Here is a 19375-nt window from a genome sequence, read left to right on the forward strand (position 1 = left end):
ATTTGGGTATTGGCCGTTCCAGGGGGTATAGGGATTGCTGACACACAGTATACTGAGTAGTTCTGTGGGTCTTTTCCAGGTCAATTACATTTGTACTTTGTAATTGCACAATTCATAGAATTTTTAGGCCAAGGACTAAGTATTGTTATAATTTCAAAGTGCACCCATGAAAGAAATGACAAAGCGTCAGTGGAGATATTGGTCAATGAGAGTATGAGTTTCTGAGGCCTGTGATCTATTGAAAATGGATGAAGATTACATGTCATTGAGTCATGCCGGAGGTCTTGAAAGATTTGCAAATTGATGGTTGTGTATGTGTTTCTACATTGTACACGTTGTATGTGTATACCTGTCTTGTGTCTCTTGTTTGTACATGTACATCTTTGATTAGTACTCATATAGTAGCACAAATTGATGTGTAGTGTAGTTGTGCATTTTACAATAATGTACATTGTACAGAATGTGCCTTGGGAGTTGTGACTTTGTGCATGTTCATCTTTCATCCTGCTTTGTCCTTCTTCTTTTTTTTTTTCTTTTTTTTTTTTGCCTTTGCTATGAAAAGTGTCAAAGTCATGAAACTTGGGTTCAGGCCACATACAACCTTGTACATACGTGGTATTCAAAAATACACTGTACAAATTGTAGTGTACGTGGCATGACTGGTACAGGAGGTGTCACAACCAACAAGTGCTAAAGTCAGGTGTTTCCTTTTACCAGTGGAGGGTGGAAGTAGTCATTAGTATTAAATAACCGTTGTGACAGCTATAAAAATCAGTGCATTTGCAGTCTGCCTTTTGCTGATGAGCACAAGAAAGTACTTTTTACTTTGTGCTACATGTATTTTTAAAAAATATTCTGTAGTCTAACATGAACATGTCATGGTACAACATACCAATTAAAGGGAAATTCTATTGGCATATTAAAGAGTTTAGCAAAACGGAACTTCACAAAGTTTTATAGAAATCAAACAAAACAGACTGAACAAATTACTGTATTCCCCTCCTCCTCAAAAGTCACTATTTGCCATGTTTTAATACAATGAATTGTAAAGTATTGCACCACAATTTCTGCAAAGAATACAATCCTTTCCCTTCAATTTTGTGTCTGTCAAAAGAAAATCAAGTGTCTAGGAGCATCGTGTGCAGGATGTAAAATTGTCACCTTGATCCTACACAGTGTTTCCAATATGTCATTGTGACCAGCATTCCTGCTTCATGAAACCCTATGAAATTTTAAAAATTCTATAAAAGTAAATAATGTTTTTTTAAATGTTATTTCAACTTTGATCTCCAGCTAAATGTCTTCTGATTCCATTTGTTTCATTTTCCTCTTCATCAAAAACAACTTGAGCATGTCATCAAATTTCACTTTAGTTGTTTCACCTGATTTTCACCTGGTTGTCCAATTCAGTTGTACCTTTAATACCCTGTACCCCCCCCCCCCCCACACGCTGTACATGTACAAATCAGTGTACCAGTGTGCATCAGTACCATTGTCACTCCTGGCAGGGTCATCCCTTCCTCGTCTGCTGCTGTTTCATACAGTAGGTGGCCCAGCAAATTTTCCTGTGTTGTGTCCACTACATGTTTGTCTATTTTTTTCTTTGTTGTTTTTATTTCATCTGTCTTTGATTTTAGAGAGGAATAATTGATGAGAATACATTATTTCTTTTCCATTTTGCTTTCTTCATGGCAGGATTGCGGACAATCTGCCAGCAGCAACAAAGATCCAGATTGAGAATGACGGCACCTTTCAGTATGCCCACGGCTACAAACTTGGTTTTGTGGCCAACAGCAAGGTCTGTTTGTGCAAGCCAACACATCTGTTATCGCTTTTGCTTTTGTGGAAAAAAAAAATATTTGGTGAAATGAACTCGTTTTCTTAACTCAGTTTTCTTATTTTTCAATATAATTCTGTTCATTTCTTGCTGTCACCATGATATGTACTATCTTCTTTTCTCTGAAGCAATCTTAAGTTTAGCAGATTGAAAGTGAGATTCTTCCTAGATATTAAAAAGTTTACATTATATAGAATTTCATACAGCAGTATAATTTAATAGAGTGCTGTATTTCATATAACTATAGATAACAGAGCAAAAATCTTACTCTCATGGAGAAAAGTATATGAGCTGTCACAGGTTATGCTAAATATTCTTTTTTTCTCTCTCACTTGTCTTTGTTGGAGCTTTTCTGTTAAGATGAGTTAAATTTAAATGTATACAGATTAGTTGTAACTAGAACTGTTTTGGGGTGTTTTTTTTTTTTTTTTTTTTTTTGGGGGGGGGGGGGCACTGCATTTTCACTTTATTGAGATGGTATTTACCTTTTTGCAAATCTGTGTATTAAAGGGGTCATCGTGCTAATCCATATATAGGGATGAGGAAATTAAAGTTATATCAAAATTGCTCGTGTTGTAGGTTAGAAAATTTGATTTCGTTTTTCCTCTTCTTTTTATGCAGATTTATGTACATAATCATCTAGACCTCAACATGAAATATCATCAACTGACTGAGTAAGTGAAGTTATCTTTTATTTAAAACATGGTAATTGTTTTCATTCAGCCATCATTCTCATGTCTAGGTCTTGATGAAGCAAAAAAAACAACAACAACAAACAAAACAAACAAACAAACAAACAAAAACGAAGTGAGGCTTAGCTGATATAACACCAGGATTTTGAATGAGCAATACTTGCACATGTATCTTTTGTGATTTTAACATCTTTAGTAATAGTAAAAGCAGCTTTCTTGCTTGAGAAACCATTTCGTTTTTTGCAATTTCATAAAACATCTAGGTTCACAGAAAATGTTGTGTGTGACTGCATGTTATGTCATTCAAGTAACCTGTCTTATTACAGTTTCATGAATATTCTTTAGCCAAATGTATGCTTAGCTTGCTTTCAAAAGATCCTGTTGTAAGAATAGTTTGGTGATAAAGTGAAATATTTGCTAGGAAGGGGAATCCTACCTACTAGCCATTGAGTATGTTTTTACACCAACATCATACTTCCAGTTCTCAGACCAAAGCTGAGTAGAGAGACTCTGTGGTTGTACAAAGCTCTGCGTGGCCTATTCTTGTAGATGTCACTTTCTACATTTTTCCCCTGTCCTCCTTGTGTAGAACGGAGTTCCGCATCGTCGGCTTTGATGTCCACGCCCGCAGCCTGAAGCACGAAGCGGGCAAGAAGGAGTCGGACGACTGCACAGCGCCCGCAGTTGACCAGAACCCTCCACCCGAAGCCATGGAGGTTGTCGCTGATGGTGAGTAGGAGCAGGAATGGCACAATTAAAAAAGAGAATCCACAAAAGATGATGCATTGATATTCCACCACCTGGAACTTGCATGCGATTTATGAAATTTCCAAAAATCTCCAAACTGTGAAAATTTCCACTGTTACAGTACTATGCCTTCACGTCAATCCAGATGACATCGTGGTCTCAAATAAATGGCATGCCTCAAATTTGATGTACAAATGTATGCTGTTGAAAGTAGAATTTCACAGAAATACTTGCAGGGGTTACAAAAATCACAAAGCTACCCACAGCGCATGACATACTATATACGGCATATATTTTGCGAGTGTAAATTTTCGCGAATTGGGAATTCCCGACGATTTCGTGAGTGCTTAAATTCGCGATCGTGGAGTCTTGTACTGAACGGAGAAATGTGCACGCATACATCACATCCACATCGGGATCAGAGACAATATTTTCGTGTGTCTTTAATTTCGCGAATAGCACCTGACTCGCGAAATTTGCGAAATTAAAAACCTCGCGAAATATTCGGCGTATACAGTAATCGTAATAGTTTTGTAACGCATTGCATCATTTCCATACCCCCCACCCCCATCTCCAGCGGAGAAGCAGACCCTCGTCTTCTCCTACAGCATCAACTGGGAGGAGAGTGACATCGTCTGGGCCTCCCGCTGGGACACCTACCTGGCCATGAGCGACGTCCAGATCCACTGGTTCTCCATCATCAACTCCCTGGTCGTCATCTTCTTCCTCGCTGGTGAGTAGACCTACCAAGCCTCTTTCAGTGCTTGTGCCGGAGGCTCTCTGTAAAAAAAAAAAAAAATTGATAATTTCTTGATTCCCTTATAAAAGAATATAAAAAGCCTATCCCTGATATAGCACTGTGAACACCTATTGAGGTTTACATATCACACTAGTATCTTCTTGAAAAACTCTTTGGAGCATCCTTGATATGGTGGCTGATTGTTGACAATTGAGTCTTTGAGATGCTTGATACACACTGTGTCTCCCCGAGGGCTCTGTAAAATCTTCCTGATTTTAATGTGGAAACGCTAACTGATCACAGATGTACACGGGTGTACACAGACAAACACACATAAACACAGACAGACATGCACACAAGTTTATATTTGACAATGATAATTTTACCCTGGATGTAGAATAAGCATACCACATAAGAAATGTTGCTTTTTGATATCAAACATAAAATCAAATGTGAGTCCTAAATAGCTGATTCTCATAGGTGGAAAGTTAGTGAGTTATGCGTGATTAAGTTTGATATTAGTTTTAATTTTTATGCAATGGACCCTGTATCATTACATATATATATCATTACAAGTGGCTGATCATGATAAAGCTTTTTGATCTTCAAACTGATCACCCTCCCTGTGTTGTGATATCTGTCCCACTACAAGGTATCCTGACAATGATCATGATCAGAACACTGAGGAGGGACATCGCCAGGTACACAGAAGAAGATGGGGTGAGTGACGTCCACACTGGCTGCAGGCAGTTAACCCCCTCCTTGCTATAATCTCATGGATTGTGTGCAAAGTCTGTTGGGGATTTTAGAATCAGGAAGGGAAGTGGTTAAATTCTGGTGTTGAAAATGTCAACCTTACGTGATATGATGAAACCTTTTCCCAGTATACATGTATGTTCTATGTATTGTGTGTTGTGTTTGCAAGCAATAAAGAATTATGTGGTATAAAGTACTCCTTTTCTTACTACCATGGCCAGGCATGATAGCACATTGTGAATCTGTGTAGAGAACAGAACTTATACCAAGAGAAACAGAAACAGACAAAAACAAATTGACAAGATCAAATTGAGTCCTTATCATGAATTTTATGTCAATAGTTTCTATTAGATTTTCATAATTTGGTATCATGATATACAAGACTAGTAGATATGCACTGTTGTTGTAAACTCTATACTGAATTTGTTACAGTAGAGGAGAAGAAATTGCTACGGATGTAGTATAATGTTTTGTGAGCATGGCAAGTTTGAATTGAATCTAGGCTCCCCTTTCAGTCTCCTAACACCACTCCATATCACAATGCCACAAATGTCCAAGTGCTGTTACAATTCTTCCACCAATCTAGGAGGACACAGCAGAGGAGACGGGATGGAAGCTGGTCCACGGTGACGTCTTCCGCCCTCCTCGCTTCAAGCAGTTCTTGGCTGCCCTGGTCGGTGCTGGAGTCCAGATTCTTTGCATGGCACTGATGACCATTGGTAAGTGGATGCGTTTCAAGTTGATGTTCTTTCAAAGTTGCCCACTAAATTTGATGCGAGCAGGGAAATCTCTTTTCAGCTTTTAACTCTTGATGTGCCATGATGTACAAACCCCCTGTGTGCAAAAGTATTCTGAGACGGCAATGCAGTCATGCTTCCAGAAAACGTTCTGTTTGTTAAATCCATATAACTTATTTAGAGTTTTGTTATCCCAGACATGGAATGAGCGAAGTTGTAGGAAAAATGCCAAGCTTTGCTTTGATGTTAATTGTATGACAAATCCATGATTGTTTTTCTTTCAAATGACCAGTAGATTGTCATAGAGCCATGACTTTTGCACACAAAACAGTGACACAAACTTAGAAGAATTTACTCTCCAGTCCAGTAGGGAACACCATGTAATATTCAAACACCACATAAAATGAAAGCTTTATGTGACAGGAATGGAATCGCCCGCATTTGGCTATTTATCTATCGGTTTGGGCGGGTTTATGCGTTTGAGCAAAATACGTATGCTAACTTCGACGTCGACTGAGACGGACATGCGGACATTGCACATACAGAGTTTGCAGAGTGACAGCTTCCCACCATTTGAGCTCTGTTTCTTCCCCAGTCTTGCTTCTTTCAACTTGATTTTTGTCGAGCCCACCGGAGGTGAGGGGAGACCAAGGGATCGCCTGCGGCGTCTGTCCGTCCGTCGTCCGTCCGTCCGTCGTCTGTCCGTAACGCTACAAAAACTTCAATAACTCTTTACTCTGGGCTTCAATTGCAATCAAACTTCGAGGGAAGAGGGGTCATACAAAGTTTCACATTTTACCATATATGAAGGTCACCTCAAGGTCAAAGCTCACAAGCATTGGTCAACAAACTTTTAGATCCCAGTGTTAAGTTTTTATGGCGCATTTCTATTATGGGTCATAACTTTTGATCCATAGGTCCGTTTGTGACTAATCTTGGATGGCAGCCGTCCCTTGGGGAGTGGATGATCACCACAAGGTCAAAGGTCACAAGCAGGGGTCAACAAACTTTTAGAGCCCAATGTTAAGTTTTTATGGCGCGTTTCTATTATGGGTCGTAACTTTTGATCCATAACTCCATTTGTGACTAAACTTGGATGGTAGATGTCCCTTGGGGAGTGGATGGTCACTACAAGGTCAATGGTCACAAGGATGGGTCAAGGAACTTTAAGAGCCCAATGTTAAGTTTTTATGGTGCGTTTCTATTATGGGTCATAACTTTTGATCCATAGGTCCGTTTGTGACCAAACTTGGATGGTACATGTCCCTTGGGGAGTGGATGGTCACCACAAGGTCAAAGGTCACAGGCAGGGGTCAACAAACTTTAAGGGCCCAATGTTAAGTTTTTATGGCACATTTCTTTTTTGCCATAAATTTTTACCCTTTTATATCTCTTTTTTTTTAAATCTGTTATATCCCATTTGCGTACAATTTCTTGTGCGCGAATGGGCGAGACACATTATGGCACTTGCCTTGTTGTATTTTTGTATTTTACAGTGATTGCAATGTTTGGCATGCTGTCACCAAGCAGTAGAGGAGCCCTCCTGAATGCAGCTCTCTTTGGCTTCGTCTTCTTTGGGTAAGAAAATCTCTGTATATCAGCACAATGCCTTTACTATGAAAGCTGTAGATGGCTATGCAGAGATACTGTGAGGATGTGTCTTAGATAACTCCTATCTGTTTAAATTGTCTTGGTAACTTACGAATTAGTTTTTAGTCCAAGCCCATTAAAATTTTGACTGATCTGGGGCCCATTTCGTGAGGAAGTTTGCAATCTGTAAGTTGCAGTGATTGCAGTTATTGTGGTGCCTGTCTAAAAACAGCAATCAGCCTGGAGGATTTTAATTATTTCTGTGGTAAATACAGTTATATTGATTTACAACAGCTTCATGCAGTTCAATGAAATGGCCCCTCGGTTTCTATAATTTTGGCATTATTTGAGATAATCATGATATATCAAGATTCAAAGGGCAGGTTTCAAACAGAGACATGCAACATTTCAAAAAGGGCCTTGGAAAGGTGGAAAAGTGTAGATAGAATTTTTAGCAAGGTTAGTTTCATTGACTGATGTCCTGTGTGAACCTCAACTCATGTTGAGGTTCACAATCATGTGACTTAGGATTTTATATCAGGACTGCTGCTGGTGTGTTTTATACCTCAGTCAGAGAAAAGATATTGTAATAAGTACAAATGATAGTTTCCTGCACGTGTGTCATTGATATGTTGATGTCATTTATATGTTGATGTCATTTTTCATTTGTTTCGACATGAATAGGGTCACATAGATTAAAACACAGCCATCGAGTGTGGTATTTTACAAATACAGTGCAAAGAGGTCTATTACTTGCATTTGAAATACGAATTAGTGCAAGTGTACAATTAAAGTAATCATTTTGTTCTGTTCCCGCTTTCCTATGCCAGTGTGTTTGCGGGATACTTCTCGGGCAGGCTGTATAAGACAATGAAGGGAACAAGGTGGACTACAGCAGCGTTCATGGTGAGTTCTTGGTGACCCTGACCTGCACAGGCATATTCTCAAATTCATTCACACCCGATTCACACTGGACAAAGTTTGTTTCTTGGTGGTACCTATTCAGACCAATCTTACACTGAGTAGAAATGGGCCTGAATCTGCCAGTACAAGCCAGGCTGAGCCATTATGAGAAAGTCCAGTGTGAGATGGTGTCAGAGGCAGTTCAGGCCATTTTGAGCATAGTGTAACTACATCCCCTCTGGAATAATCATGATGTACACTGTAACTAAAATGTTTATCTCAGTGAATTTAAAAACCAACACACCTGATTGTACAAATGACCTTTTTGTGCTCATGCACAAAGTGGAACTGTAAATGCCCTTTTACATGCATGTCTATATTTTTTGTCTATATTTACCATGAACATGTTGAGAGAACCATACTTCCTATATTGTCATCGTTCTTATTGCTTGTTTCCTCCCATCCATCCAGACTGCCCTCATCTACCCATCCTTCATGTTCGGAACCTCCTTCTTCCTCAACTTCTTCATCTGGGGCAAGCACTCGTCAGGGGCTGTGCCCTTTACCACTCTGCTGGCCCTCCTCTGCATGTGGTTTGGCATTTCCCTGCCCCTTGTCCTCGTCGGATACTACTTTGGGTACAGGAAACAGGTAAGGCACAGCGTTTTCTCTCCTTTCATTCATGCTTAATAGTTTTGGTTGAGACCAAGCTTCAGGTTTAGAACTTAGAATTACGGTAAAGATTATGTCTGACAGTTTTTTGTTGAAAGATTTCATGAAGACATGTGACTCTTTCTTTTTACCTTGATGAGATGTTATCACAGCTTGCTGTTCTATTGCCATGCTTAATGACTCGACACACAGTAGAGATGATGTACGGTGTCCTTACTTTTTAATCCCATACTGCTATCTTATCATATCTCACAATTATGAATTATGAATTTTTGTAATCCCCCGAATCATCAGTACATAGGGAAGTACTGTAAAACGAGGAATGTTCGCGTGCATTTTAATTTCGCGAATTTCGCAAGCGCTGAGATTCGCGAAATTAAAATGCACGCGAAATTTCTTGTTTACACTACATGCATTGAACGCCAGTGGCAATTCGCGAAAATTTCATGCCACGAAAAAGGCCATCGGCTCCAATTCGCAAAAATTTCGTGCTGCGAATATATCATGTTTTACAGTATCTTGATTGTAATACATACGTAAAGTCAGAAAGAAATTTTGAAAAAGAAAAAGAAATGTGTGGTAATATGTGATTTCCTTTACCCTTGTCTTGCTAGCCATACGATCACCCAGTGAGGACCAACCAAATCCCCCGTCAAGTTCCAGAACAAGTCTGGTACATGAACCCCTTCTTGAGGTGAGTTGTGCTCAGAACTTTGGTCTAGAGAAACACAGGGTTGTCTACACTTTTTTTGAATTGGCAGTTATGGTAATGTGAAAAAGGCAGAAATCTGAAATGTTTGTACCTCATATATTTCTTCAGTATTCATCAAGTAATCAAATGCTGACAGTTTGTTAGAGTTCAGTACACCAGTATCAACTTTATTGTACCATTATAAGAGCATCACTGCTAACGCCAATATTATCTCAAACACCAATATTGTACTTGATGTTGGGATTGGTCCAGGTTTGTTTGTTTCTTTACCTCAGCCTGTAAAGAGATACACTGCTAAAATCAATGTCTCTCCAAGATGTTCTGCTTTTATCCACAATGTTATGCATTATTATATGACGATATGTTGTTTAATACATTCGATAAGGGCATGTGTTCAATTTTGACACTCTGTGGCATTTTTAATCCAGCTCTCCTGTTCATTCTTTTGATCTTTTTGTTCTTTTTATGTCCTCTTCCAGCACCCTGATGGCTGGAATTTTGCCGTTTGGAGCTGTCTTCATTGAGCTCTTTTTCATTCTAACCGTAAGTCAGCTCTTTAGGCTGCGTATGTGTTGTGTAGTCTTAATATGCAAGTGCTTAAAGTATCATTCTCACTGTTTTGTGGTTTTGGATAGGAGGGCCATTCAGCAAGTGGCAGTGCTCTTTTAAGTTGTAAAGTTTGTAGTGTTATTTGAGAGGAGAACAGTTCAGTCAAAATTGCAACACAGAATGGTTCACATAAAGTTTACACCAACAGTAAATCCTTCGCAACTCATCTTCATGAATATTAGACTGTCATACTGAGTGTAAATAAGGAAGAAAATAATACACATTGATAGTAGCAGCTGTGTAGGCTGTGCCTTCCACTCCTAATGGTCGCATTTTGCTGTATTTATTTTCAGGCAATCTGGGAGAACCAGTTCTACTATCTCTTTGGCTTCCTCTTCCTCGTGTTCCTCATCCTCATCGTCTCCTGCGGTCAAATTGCAATCGTTATGGTCTACTTTCAACTGTGTGGAGAGGTGAGGTGGTCAAGCCAGTCTTTTTTTGTTATTGTTGTTGTTGTTGCTTTCATTGTCTGATGACCTGTTCTCATTGTGACCAGTAGAGGGCAGCAAGCTAGCCAATGAACTAGCACATTCACATCGACAGAAATAAGATTTGAATTTAGACCCATCGAGTAATTTGTGTTAGGGTGCGCTCGAGCGCTCCAAAGCAAACCAAAGTGAATTGTGCTGAACTTACCAGATTTGGAGTGTTTGAGTGCTCTGTGGAGAAAGCGTACCTTGTGAGTTATTTTGAGAAGAGATCACACATTTTGTAGCAACTGGGTCATTCACCGGGCATGCTTAAACTACTTACAGCTGTCCAAAACAAAGAGAATGAATTCTGTGCATTATGACATATGTGCTTGTTAAACATATTCTCCACACGCGAACTTTTAGTACGCTTTGGGACCACTTTTGGCACACGTCGGGAGGTAGTCCACTTTTGGCTCAGTTCGGTTGAGTACATTACACTTTAGGAGCATTCGAGTGCTCATCTGGTGCGTGTACGGTACAGTTCAATTTGCTTTAGGAGAGCCTTTGAACGCACTGTCATAAATCTGTGCTGTTTCCCCCCTTTGTGAGGCAAAACACTCTACATGTACGACAGGACATGACACTTCCTCTTGCGAAAGAGTTACAGCCAGTGGATATGCGATGTAAAAGATCCCATTGCACTAGTCGTAGAGAGCAGGGTGCAATACTCGGTAAAATTACCTGGCAGTGTTGACATAATCTTGGAAGTGGCTGTCGAATACAGACCCCCATGGCACAACCCAGACTAGTAGTGGTGGTCAGAATTACAATAAATTATTATCTACCAGGCTTATGCTGCCAAGCTAAAGATTTAAGTCAAAACTTATTCCCTCTGGAAATTGCATTCTCTCCATTTGATCCTTAAGATTTGATATTCTTGAAGGCATACGTTGAAAATGTTCTGTAAATTTGCTGTATGAGAGCTGACAGACATTGAATCTGATAACTCAATTTGGATTGACAAAGCTTTGTCTTCTTGGCTAGCATTCATTTTGCTGTTATGTGTGGTGAAAGTTTTGGATAATTATTTTTCCCCCACCAAAAACGAAGCCATCCACTTGAAGATAAAGATAATACAGTCAACCTTGCTTAATTTGATCTGGCATAAGTCAAATAATCGCCCAAGTCAAAGGTCTTTTCAAGTCCTCTTCTCTTTATATTCTATATTGACTTTAATTTATCCCTCATAAGTCAGAGCTATTTCTTCAGTCCAAATAGATTGATGTAGACAAGGTTGACTGTACTTCTTTATCATTTACATATAAGATGGCATGTTGTTTTGTTGTTGTTTTTCCTCAGGACTACCACTGGTGGTGGAGGTCTTTCATCGTGTCGGGCGGGTCAGCCTTCTATGTCTTTGTATACTCTGTCTTCTATTTCATCACCAAGGTGAGAATTTATGGCATGCGCTGTGGTACCAGAGCCCCCCGTTGCATAGAACTGCAGTAACTTTATGATGACGGTAACTCTGGAATCAGTGGTAAACGTCATTGATTTCTTAAAATTCTTGGCTTTGATTAGCTATGGAATACAGTGCACTCCCATTATAACAAACACGGTTATAACAAAATCCTGGTTACAACAAAGTGAAGATTCAAGCCCCCAACATAATCCACTCTATGTTTGTTATTGTTTATTTGTTTTGTTATATCGAAATTTTGATATAGCAAAAGAAAACTGCCAGTCCCGAGGACTTCGTTATAACGGGAGTCCACTGCAGTGCCATTCTGGTGGCTACTATTCTTGATTCCAGAGTTACCATGTTTTCATGCGATGGGGGACCTTGGAGAAGTTTTCCTCCATGTAAGCAGCTGTTGTCTGCCCATAGAATCAGAAATGGGGTAGGCCCCAGTTGGAGAGCAATGAACTCCACAGTTTTATAGACTACTGATGCCCTGGAATTGGACAGCAGCTGTAGAATGAGCTCCTATTTGGACCAAAGCTAACTTTTGACTGAACTGCAAGTTTACCTCATTGGATGAATGTTGCAAGATATTCTCCAGGTGATAAACAAGTTACCAATTATGGTAATTACCAACTTTCAACAAAGTCTACCCCCTTTTTGACCAAGATTACACTCCAATTGGACAAAGGCTGATCTTCTTTGGACAATGATTAACTTGCTGTTTGACACAAGTTGCAGGAGGTAATCCCCACGAGAAAAGGTATCTGTAAACAAATTGAAGTGCCTCCAGTTTGACAAACGGTGTGCCATTTTATTCAACAAAATTTGATGTAATGGGATGAAAATATATTACTTCCAAATAATCTACAAACTTGGCCCCCAAATTTAACCAAAGTTGCAATTTCTAAGTTTGCAAATTTGGGGAAATTTATGTGCTCTTTGCAAGTACAGAATAATGACAAGCAAATGTTTTCTTTGATATCAAGTATGTTCAGAAACATGCACTTCTGCAAAATTGTAAACAAATTAAATTCATTGAAGTTTAGCCCACCTAAATTGTGACCCAGTTATCATTTCCACAGTGAATGTACGAATATATGTTTTTACTCATTGCTCTCCCTCTGTGTTTGTTTGTTTGTTTGTTTGTTTGTCAACCTGCACAGCTGGAGATAACCCAGTTCATTCCCGCCCTTCTGTACTTTGGCTACACTTTCATGATGGTCGTCACATTTTGGATCCTAACCGGGACGATAGGCTTCTACGCCGCCTACTGGTTTGTGGCAAAGATCTACAGTGCCGTCAAGATTGACTGACCTCCCCGTATCTGTAGTCTCACCTGTTGATATTCGTGTGTGCACCAGTGGACATCATCGCGAGAAGCCGATGGCATTCCTACCCGTGCACACATCAGTACCACGGTGGTTTGGAGCCCAGTCTGTTTTGAGAGCTGATGTAGATTAAAGTTATGAATGCTGTAAATTTTATTCCCTCTGCATTTTTTTTTTCTTATTTTTATCTTCATTTGTATAGATTATTTCATACTATTTCTTTCTATGTAGACTTGTACTCTGTCACTGAATTGTGGCCATGACATGAACAAGAACCAAAACTGAAGCTTGCTGTGAGTAAGTGTTGTTGAAGTCATGCCAATCATGTTGATGTTGCATTTGTTCCTCAGGCAATTAAATGCAAACAAAGAGTTTGTCAAGTGTATATTATTTAGTAGACTGGACATCTCTTTGTATCATGAGATCTTTAACTAAAGGAGAATCCCTTCCATGAAACCATACTGCAGAACAAGTATTCAGATACCATTTTGGTTTTATTTTGTTCTGCTCTGCACTTACGATGTCGATAGAGCATGGTTACTGTGCAGTGGCATGTTTGTCCTAATTATTCTCCTATTTTTATTAGCAGCAAATTTTATCTAACCTGAAGTGAAGGTAGCTCCTCACCTTGATAGAAATTTGTACGAGAAAAACAGAATTAGAATTGTGAATGACATTCTCCTCACGTTTGTACACATACATAAAGAAATGCTCTTTGATGATATAAATCTGCATGTACAAGCCCATCATACTCTAACCAGGTGTATTTTCATCTAACCTGAATACTATGACTCACCGGTATAAGTAAATATTTCAGTGATTACAGTATGGTTAAAATGTGCATTAATCTAATTCTTCCAACCACTCTTACTTTGATTAAAAGGCTAAGGTATACACAGGTGGACCGTAAATCATATTTTCTTACCATCTTCATGAGGTATGTGTGTAGTTTGTACAGTTGTCATTCTGATATTACATGTAATTGTTTTTCCATTATCATTATTAGGTAATCTCTTTTCTACCGTAAAAGTATTGCAGATTGCGACTTTAAAGCCCTGAAATACTCCGCAGAGTCAGTACAGTAGGACTCTTTCTGACGACGAAGGTGATTTTTTTTTCTTTCTAGATTTTGGGGTTTTTTTTGTGGCAAATTCGCAACAGTCACAAACGCTAAGCACCAAATCTTCTCCCTTCCCTCCCCAACATTGCAGTTCAGGGTGAAGTCTCCTGTACCGTAAAACATGATATTTTCGCGAATTGGAGCCGACGGCCTTTTTCGCGGCATGAAATTTTCGCAAGTTGCCTCAGTAACATTCAATGCATAAAGTGTAGGCAAGAACTTTCATGTACATTTTAATTTTGCAAATCTTGTCTCTCGCGAAATTGAAATGCACATGAACATTCCCCATTTTACAGTTTATTACCTCATATCATGCTGTAACATTTGAACATTCGTGATGACACTAATACTAATGACTCTTAACCTCTATGTCATATTGTTTCAATGCTTTAATGGTTTAGTTGAGCCTCCCCTGGCTTACTTGGCATCGTGCTATGATTTCACTGAATTGATCCACAGTAACAGCGTTACCGGGATTTTGCATTAGCGTCAAAGTAGATCAGTAGAGTGTGTACTATTGGTGTCTTACTTTCAAGCACTGTATAGGAAATGCGACCAAAGTGACAGTATAAATTTATATATGAACAAACTGGTACTCAGACGAAGAGATGAATGGATCTCAACATGACCAGTTCATGAGAATTGGTGAGTGCAGTGTGTACATTATAGAGTGCTATACCCAAAACACTTTTGGTATTCATTATGATTGATAATGATAATGATGATGATGATTGTAAGAGTTATGTGTATAATGCACTTGCCCACCATGCAGTGCATAAAATACTTTGTGATGTCTGATCATTGTCAACACGGAGGACGGCTTGCATTTGTAAAATGTGCTTTGTAACTTTGAAGATATGCTGAGAATCACAGAATATTTCGTCTTGTCTCCCGTCGCAGCAATTGTAGAGAATTCCAAAGTCAGGCAGGATTACATATCCACATGTAAATCCTTGTTGTTGTGTCGGCACCATTCGAAAAGTGACCATATTACGACTTATTTCTTGTATATTTTCAAGACTTGTATGCAGAATTAACAAGTTTCCCTGAATCTGCATGAGGCTCACTGAAAAAAAATGGAATAGCTCTCTGTGTTTTGGCAAAGAAATATCAAAGCATTCCTGATATGGGAATTCAATTAGTTTTGCATATTTAGCTGCATCGGTATCTCCCTGATACTTACTTTACAAGTGGAAATTTTTGCGGTGTGTACATTTTTTTGCACATTTTACGCAACCAGAAACTAGCCCCCAAAACAAAAGCATGCAAATATTCTTGCTTCTTATGTGTAGCACATCTTGATGTTTTGATTCTGCGGAATTAAAAACATGCAAAAATCATTTGACCTGGCGGAGCGCGAAAGATTACTTGTGTGAAAATTTCCCATTTTACATTTCATGTACCTTAAATCTCTCTGCCTTTGGTGTGGAATGTTAGCACCTCTTTGGGAATTAAGCCGAAAATTCCACTGACTTTGAATAATAGGGAGAAGTAAGCTGGTCCCTTTGGAGATGTTGGTAGGTTGACCATGAAGGTGCTACATACATTGTAGCACGCCTGATTCATGTTAACACTGACCAATCTAACTATCACCAAGTGATGTTCTCTTTTGTATGTTTGGCAGGCATTGTGATGGTTCACAGTTTCCATGGTGACAATAAAGGGCGTGGCTGACAAAAGAAGAGACAAATTTATGTATGTTTTGTTATCATTATTCTATTCAGAAGTAGTTATTTTGTGTGTGTGCTAGTCCTTTCAATCATCACCCAAATCTTCTTTCGGATTAAAAGTAAGATGACAATTTGTTTTGCAAAATTTTAATTTGGCTTTTACGTTCTTATATGCAAAGTTTTGCTATGTCGGGGGGGGGGGGGGACCTTTAACAAGCAGCAAGAAATATGTGATGATGGCATGGCCTGTCATTATGAACTAATGATACTCTTTTTTAATTCCATTCTTAAAAAAGGCCCCTCCCCAACTCTTCCCCTTCCTCACCCCTTCTTTGCAAAGAAGGGCTTCCTACTATCATCAAATATTTCAAAAATTTACTATATTATTGTTTAAAATGTATGTTTCAATATACTATTCTTAGTGGCATATTTACATACCAGTATGCTATGTACTGATTTGATTTCCATTAATAGATTCAGCCATTTTACGTGTAGTGGCTGTTAGAAGGACCAAGTATGCCATAGATCATCTGTAATTATGAAGGAAAGGTGTGGTCTTCAGCTCTTGAATTGATTTCAGCAGACAACGTAACACGAGTGAGCTGAAACTTGATTTTAAGAGGCACCAAGTGTCATTAATTGTGACTGTGATTGACAAGGGCTCCCTCTGTAGTTGACCCAGGAGCCATGGGATCGATGAAAAAAATGCTCAAGAGCTGAATCAGTGCAGTAGGCTGGAAGGTAGCAGTGACTGAAATAAGGTCACTGAGTGAAGTTTGCCACCTCCGATCTTGTGTAACTACTGTTGGCATTCATAGTAGGATTATAACACAGGGCGCAGGGTTCTCGTAGGGTAGGTTAAGAAAATGTCAGTGCCTGAGTTCTGATCGATAGAGTAGCCAGAGATGCGAATTTATTACTGTGAAATTATCTTGAGACAATCAAATCGAGACTGTTTTATCAGAAGATGAATGATTTGGGTCTAACGAGAGATGCCTGTCTAAATATAGAATGAGAAGGCAAAAATCATTCATAGGTTTTGTGTAATAAGTCCTCTGTTAACCCATTGAGAAATTACTGATTTCATTATAACATGTATTTCTTATAGTATTTATACTTGGGACCAGTCTTTAATGGGTTAACATGAGTCACTTTACCACCCTAAGTATGATTATGCTTATATTCTGTTTATCTTGTTTGTTTTTTGACATATGTTGCTGAAGGGAGACCAAACCACCAGAGGACATTTCATGCTAAGTACATGTAAGCCATGTACATGTTCTCCCACAGTTTTAAACTGAGCACTCTTAATTCTGTCCAGTTAGATGTACTGTCAGCCTTGTTTAAGTCGACCTCGTGTAAGTCAGATAATCGTCTATGTCTAAGGTCTTTTCACATCCTCTTCTCTTTATATTCTAGTGATTTTAATCCCTCACGAGTCAAATTTTCTCGAAGTCGAAGCTATTTCTCTCGAGTCCAAATAGATTCGACTTAGGCAAGGTTGACTGTACTTGCCCTCAGACTGAGAAAGTTGCCGTCCCAGAAAGACAAAAGATCTAAAATGCAGGACTCACTGAGGCAGAAGAGTCGAAAGTGTCTATGTCAAGTTGCTTAGAGAGGGATTTTGGTGGACAAGTGCAGTCTAGCCAAGAAAAAAAAAATCACTTGAGTTTTCTTCTGTCAAATTAGAGTTTTGAGAGCTAATGAATATGTTATGATGGTTTGTCATAACACTGTAATATTGTTGTACAAAAAATAAGAGACGGCGAATAGAATGTGATCTTGTTGGAGGTAGAGGTTTTAAGATAAAAGCATGGTGCTCGCTGCACTAAATTGGTGAAAATCATAAAATTGATTCTGTGCAGTTGTACTACTTTAAAGTGTATGATATTTGATTTTTCTTAGGGGCAGCAAATCAAACAAAAACGTGATAGATTTCTGTAGTTATGCATCAATGCATGCATACAAATGAAAGTGCAGAATTTACTATTTTGAAGTCATGCCTTACCTTTAAAGGCACATAGTCCCGGTAGTGTAGAGGGTGCTGTTGATGATACTGCCGATCACCGTTAACATTGATATGAAGATTACTGAAGTTGAGCTGTCATCAAGAGTAAAGTGGGTAGGTGTTGCTAAGTAACGTTGCCTTTGTTGTCTTCTCTGCGCATCGCGCAGTCTGTAGTGATACCAGGGTGCGTGCATATGTGCTTCTTATTATGACATCACAAAAGAAGTTTGCTAAAGCTGTCATCCTCCTCAGCCGAATCATGAGCCGAATTGTGATCAGACCACTGACTACAGTGGATCGAACTTCTTTGGACTCGGGGGGGAAGTGGGTCACAGCGTAAGTGCTAAAGAGGAGTCGATAGCGTAGGTCTCTATAGGAAACTTGCGCCGTGCGCCTGCGTATGCATTCGACTAAACCACCGGGACCATGTGCCTTTAAACCCCCTGAAGACTTTTTTTGTGTCTGTTTAATTTTTAGGTCTATTTTATATAAACTGTGGCTACATGTCATTGAAATAGATGATAAGGCACATTAATTCTAGAACCATTGCCTTATGTAACCAAGTACAGCATAGGTCACCACGTGTGATTTTTTTTTTTTTTTTTTGGGGGGGGGATGTCAGAATTTTCTATAGAACTGGTGGCTGATTGTGCCACCACTAAAAAACCATATTATAGAATTTCAAAGTGATGATGTAACAGTATTTTATCATAGCTTGGGTTGGAGCCAGGTGCAAAGCACGCCCGCAATCAGATGCCAGGGAGCAGTAACCATGGTAATGACGGTGCACGGATGAGGCAGTTATCACAGTAACCCAGTTAGACCCGAGGTTGTATGACAGATCGCTTTTCTTTTGTAAGCTTTTTTGGGGGGTCATTTTTTAAAAACCAAATATGTTCTCTGTGTGTCAACAAACACTGTTTTGTCAAATATGACGCTTTCATGTTTCGCTCATGATCTCATTTCTGTGTGGTTGTTTGTGGCATCAGCAATTTCAAAATGCATTTATTTGTCGAGATGATTTCTGATGGGTTTTTTTTTTTTTCCTTTTACTTTGTAATTGTAGGGATTCCAGCACATGACGTGTACACAGTGCACTCACAATAAACAACAGACATGTGCAGATATGCAAAAAATCAACTTGATATGCAGTCTTGTGATTTATCCCTTCTTCTTTTGTTCTTTCTTTTTTCTTTTTTTTTTTTTGTCTACCTCATAATTATTTGACGTGCCAGGATCGTATGTTTACGATCGAGATAGAGAATGAATCCCAAATATAAATATGGCTTGAGTGAAGGCAGCGCTCATATGTAGTAGATCACATTAGTGGTATAAGTTTAAGGAAGACTGAACAATCTGTTCAGAAGCGATGAAGTT

The 19375-nt window shown here is 39.0% G+C and overlaps 1 protein-coding gene across 1 annotated transcript in view; it reads left to right on the forward strand.

The window, feature by feature from the left end:
• Positions 1-19138, forward strand: part of LOC140234280 (transmembrane 9 superfamily member 4-like) — a 30722-nt gene extending 11584 nt beyond the window's left edge. The window contains exons 5-18 of the mRNA XM_072314340.1: positions 1696-1798; positions 2459-2511; positions 3119-3258; positions 3854-4009; positions 4668-4735; positions 5358-5490; positions 7005-7086; positions 7929-8004; positions 8473-8652; positions 9288-9367; positions 9865-9928; positions 10288-10407; positions 11767-11856; positions 13036-19138. Coding sequence (XP_072170441.1) covers positions 1696-1798; positions 2459-2511; positions 3119-3258; positions 3854-4009; positions 4668-4735; positions 5358-5490; positions 7005-7086; positions 7929-8004; positions 8473-8652; positions 9288-9367; positions 9865-9928; positions 10288-10407; positions 11767-11856; positions 13036-13185 — 1495 coding nt within the window. The 3' untranslated portion in view covers positions 13186-19138. The remainder of the gene's footprint in view (positions 1-1695; positions 1799-2458; positions 2512-3118; positions 3259-3853; positions 4010-4667; positions 4736-5357; positions 5491-7004; positions 7087-7928; positions 8005-8472; positions 8653-9287; positions 9368-9864; positions 9929-10287; positions 10408-11766; positions 11857-13035) is intronic.
• Positions 19139-19375: the final 237 nt, after the last annotated feature.

Source organism: Diadema setosum, chromosome 10 (genome assembly GCF_964275005.1).
Source record: "Diadema setosum chromosome 10, eeDiaSeto1, whole genome shotgun sequence".
Taxonomy (NCBI): Eukaryota; Metazoa; Echinodermata; class Echinoidea; order Diadematoida; family Diadematidae; genus Diadema; species Diadema setosum.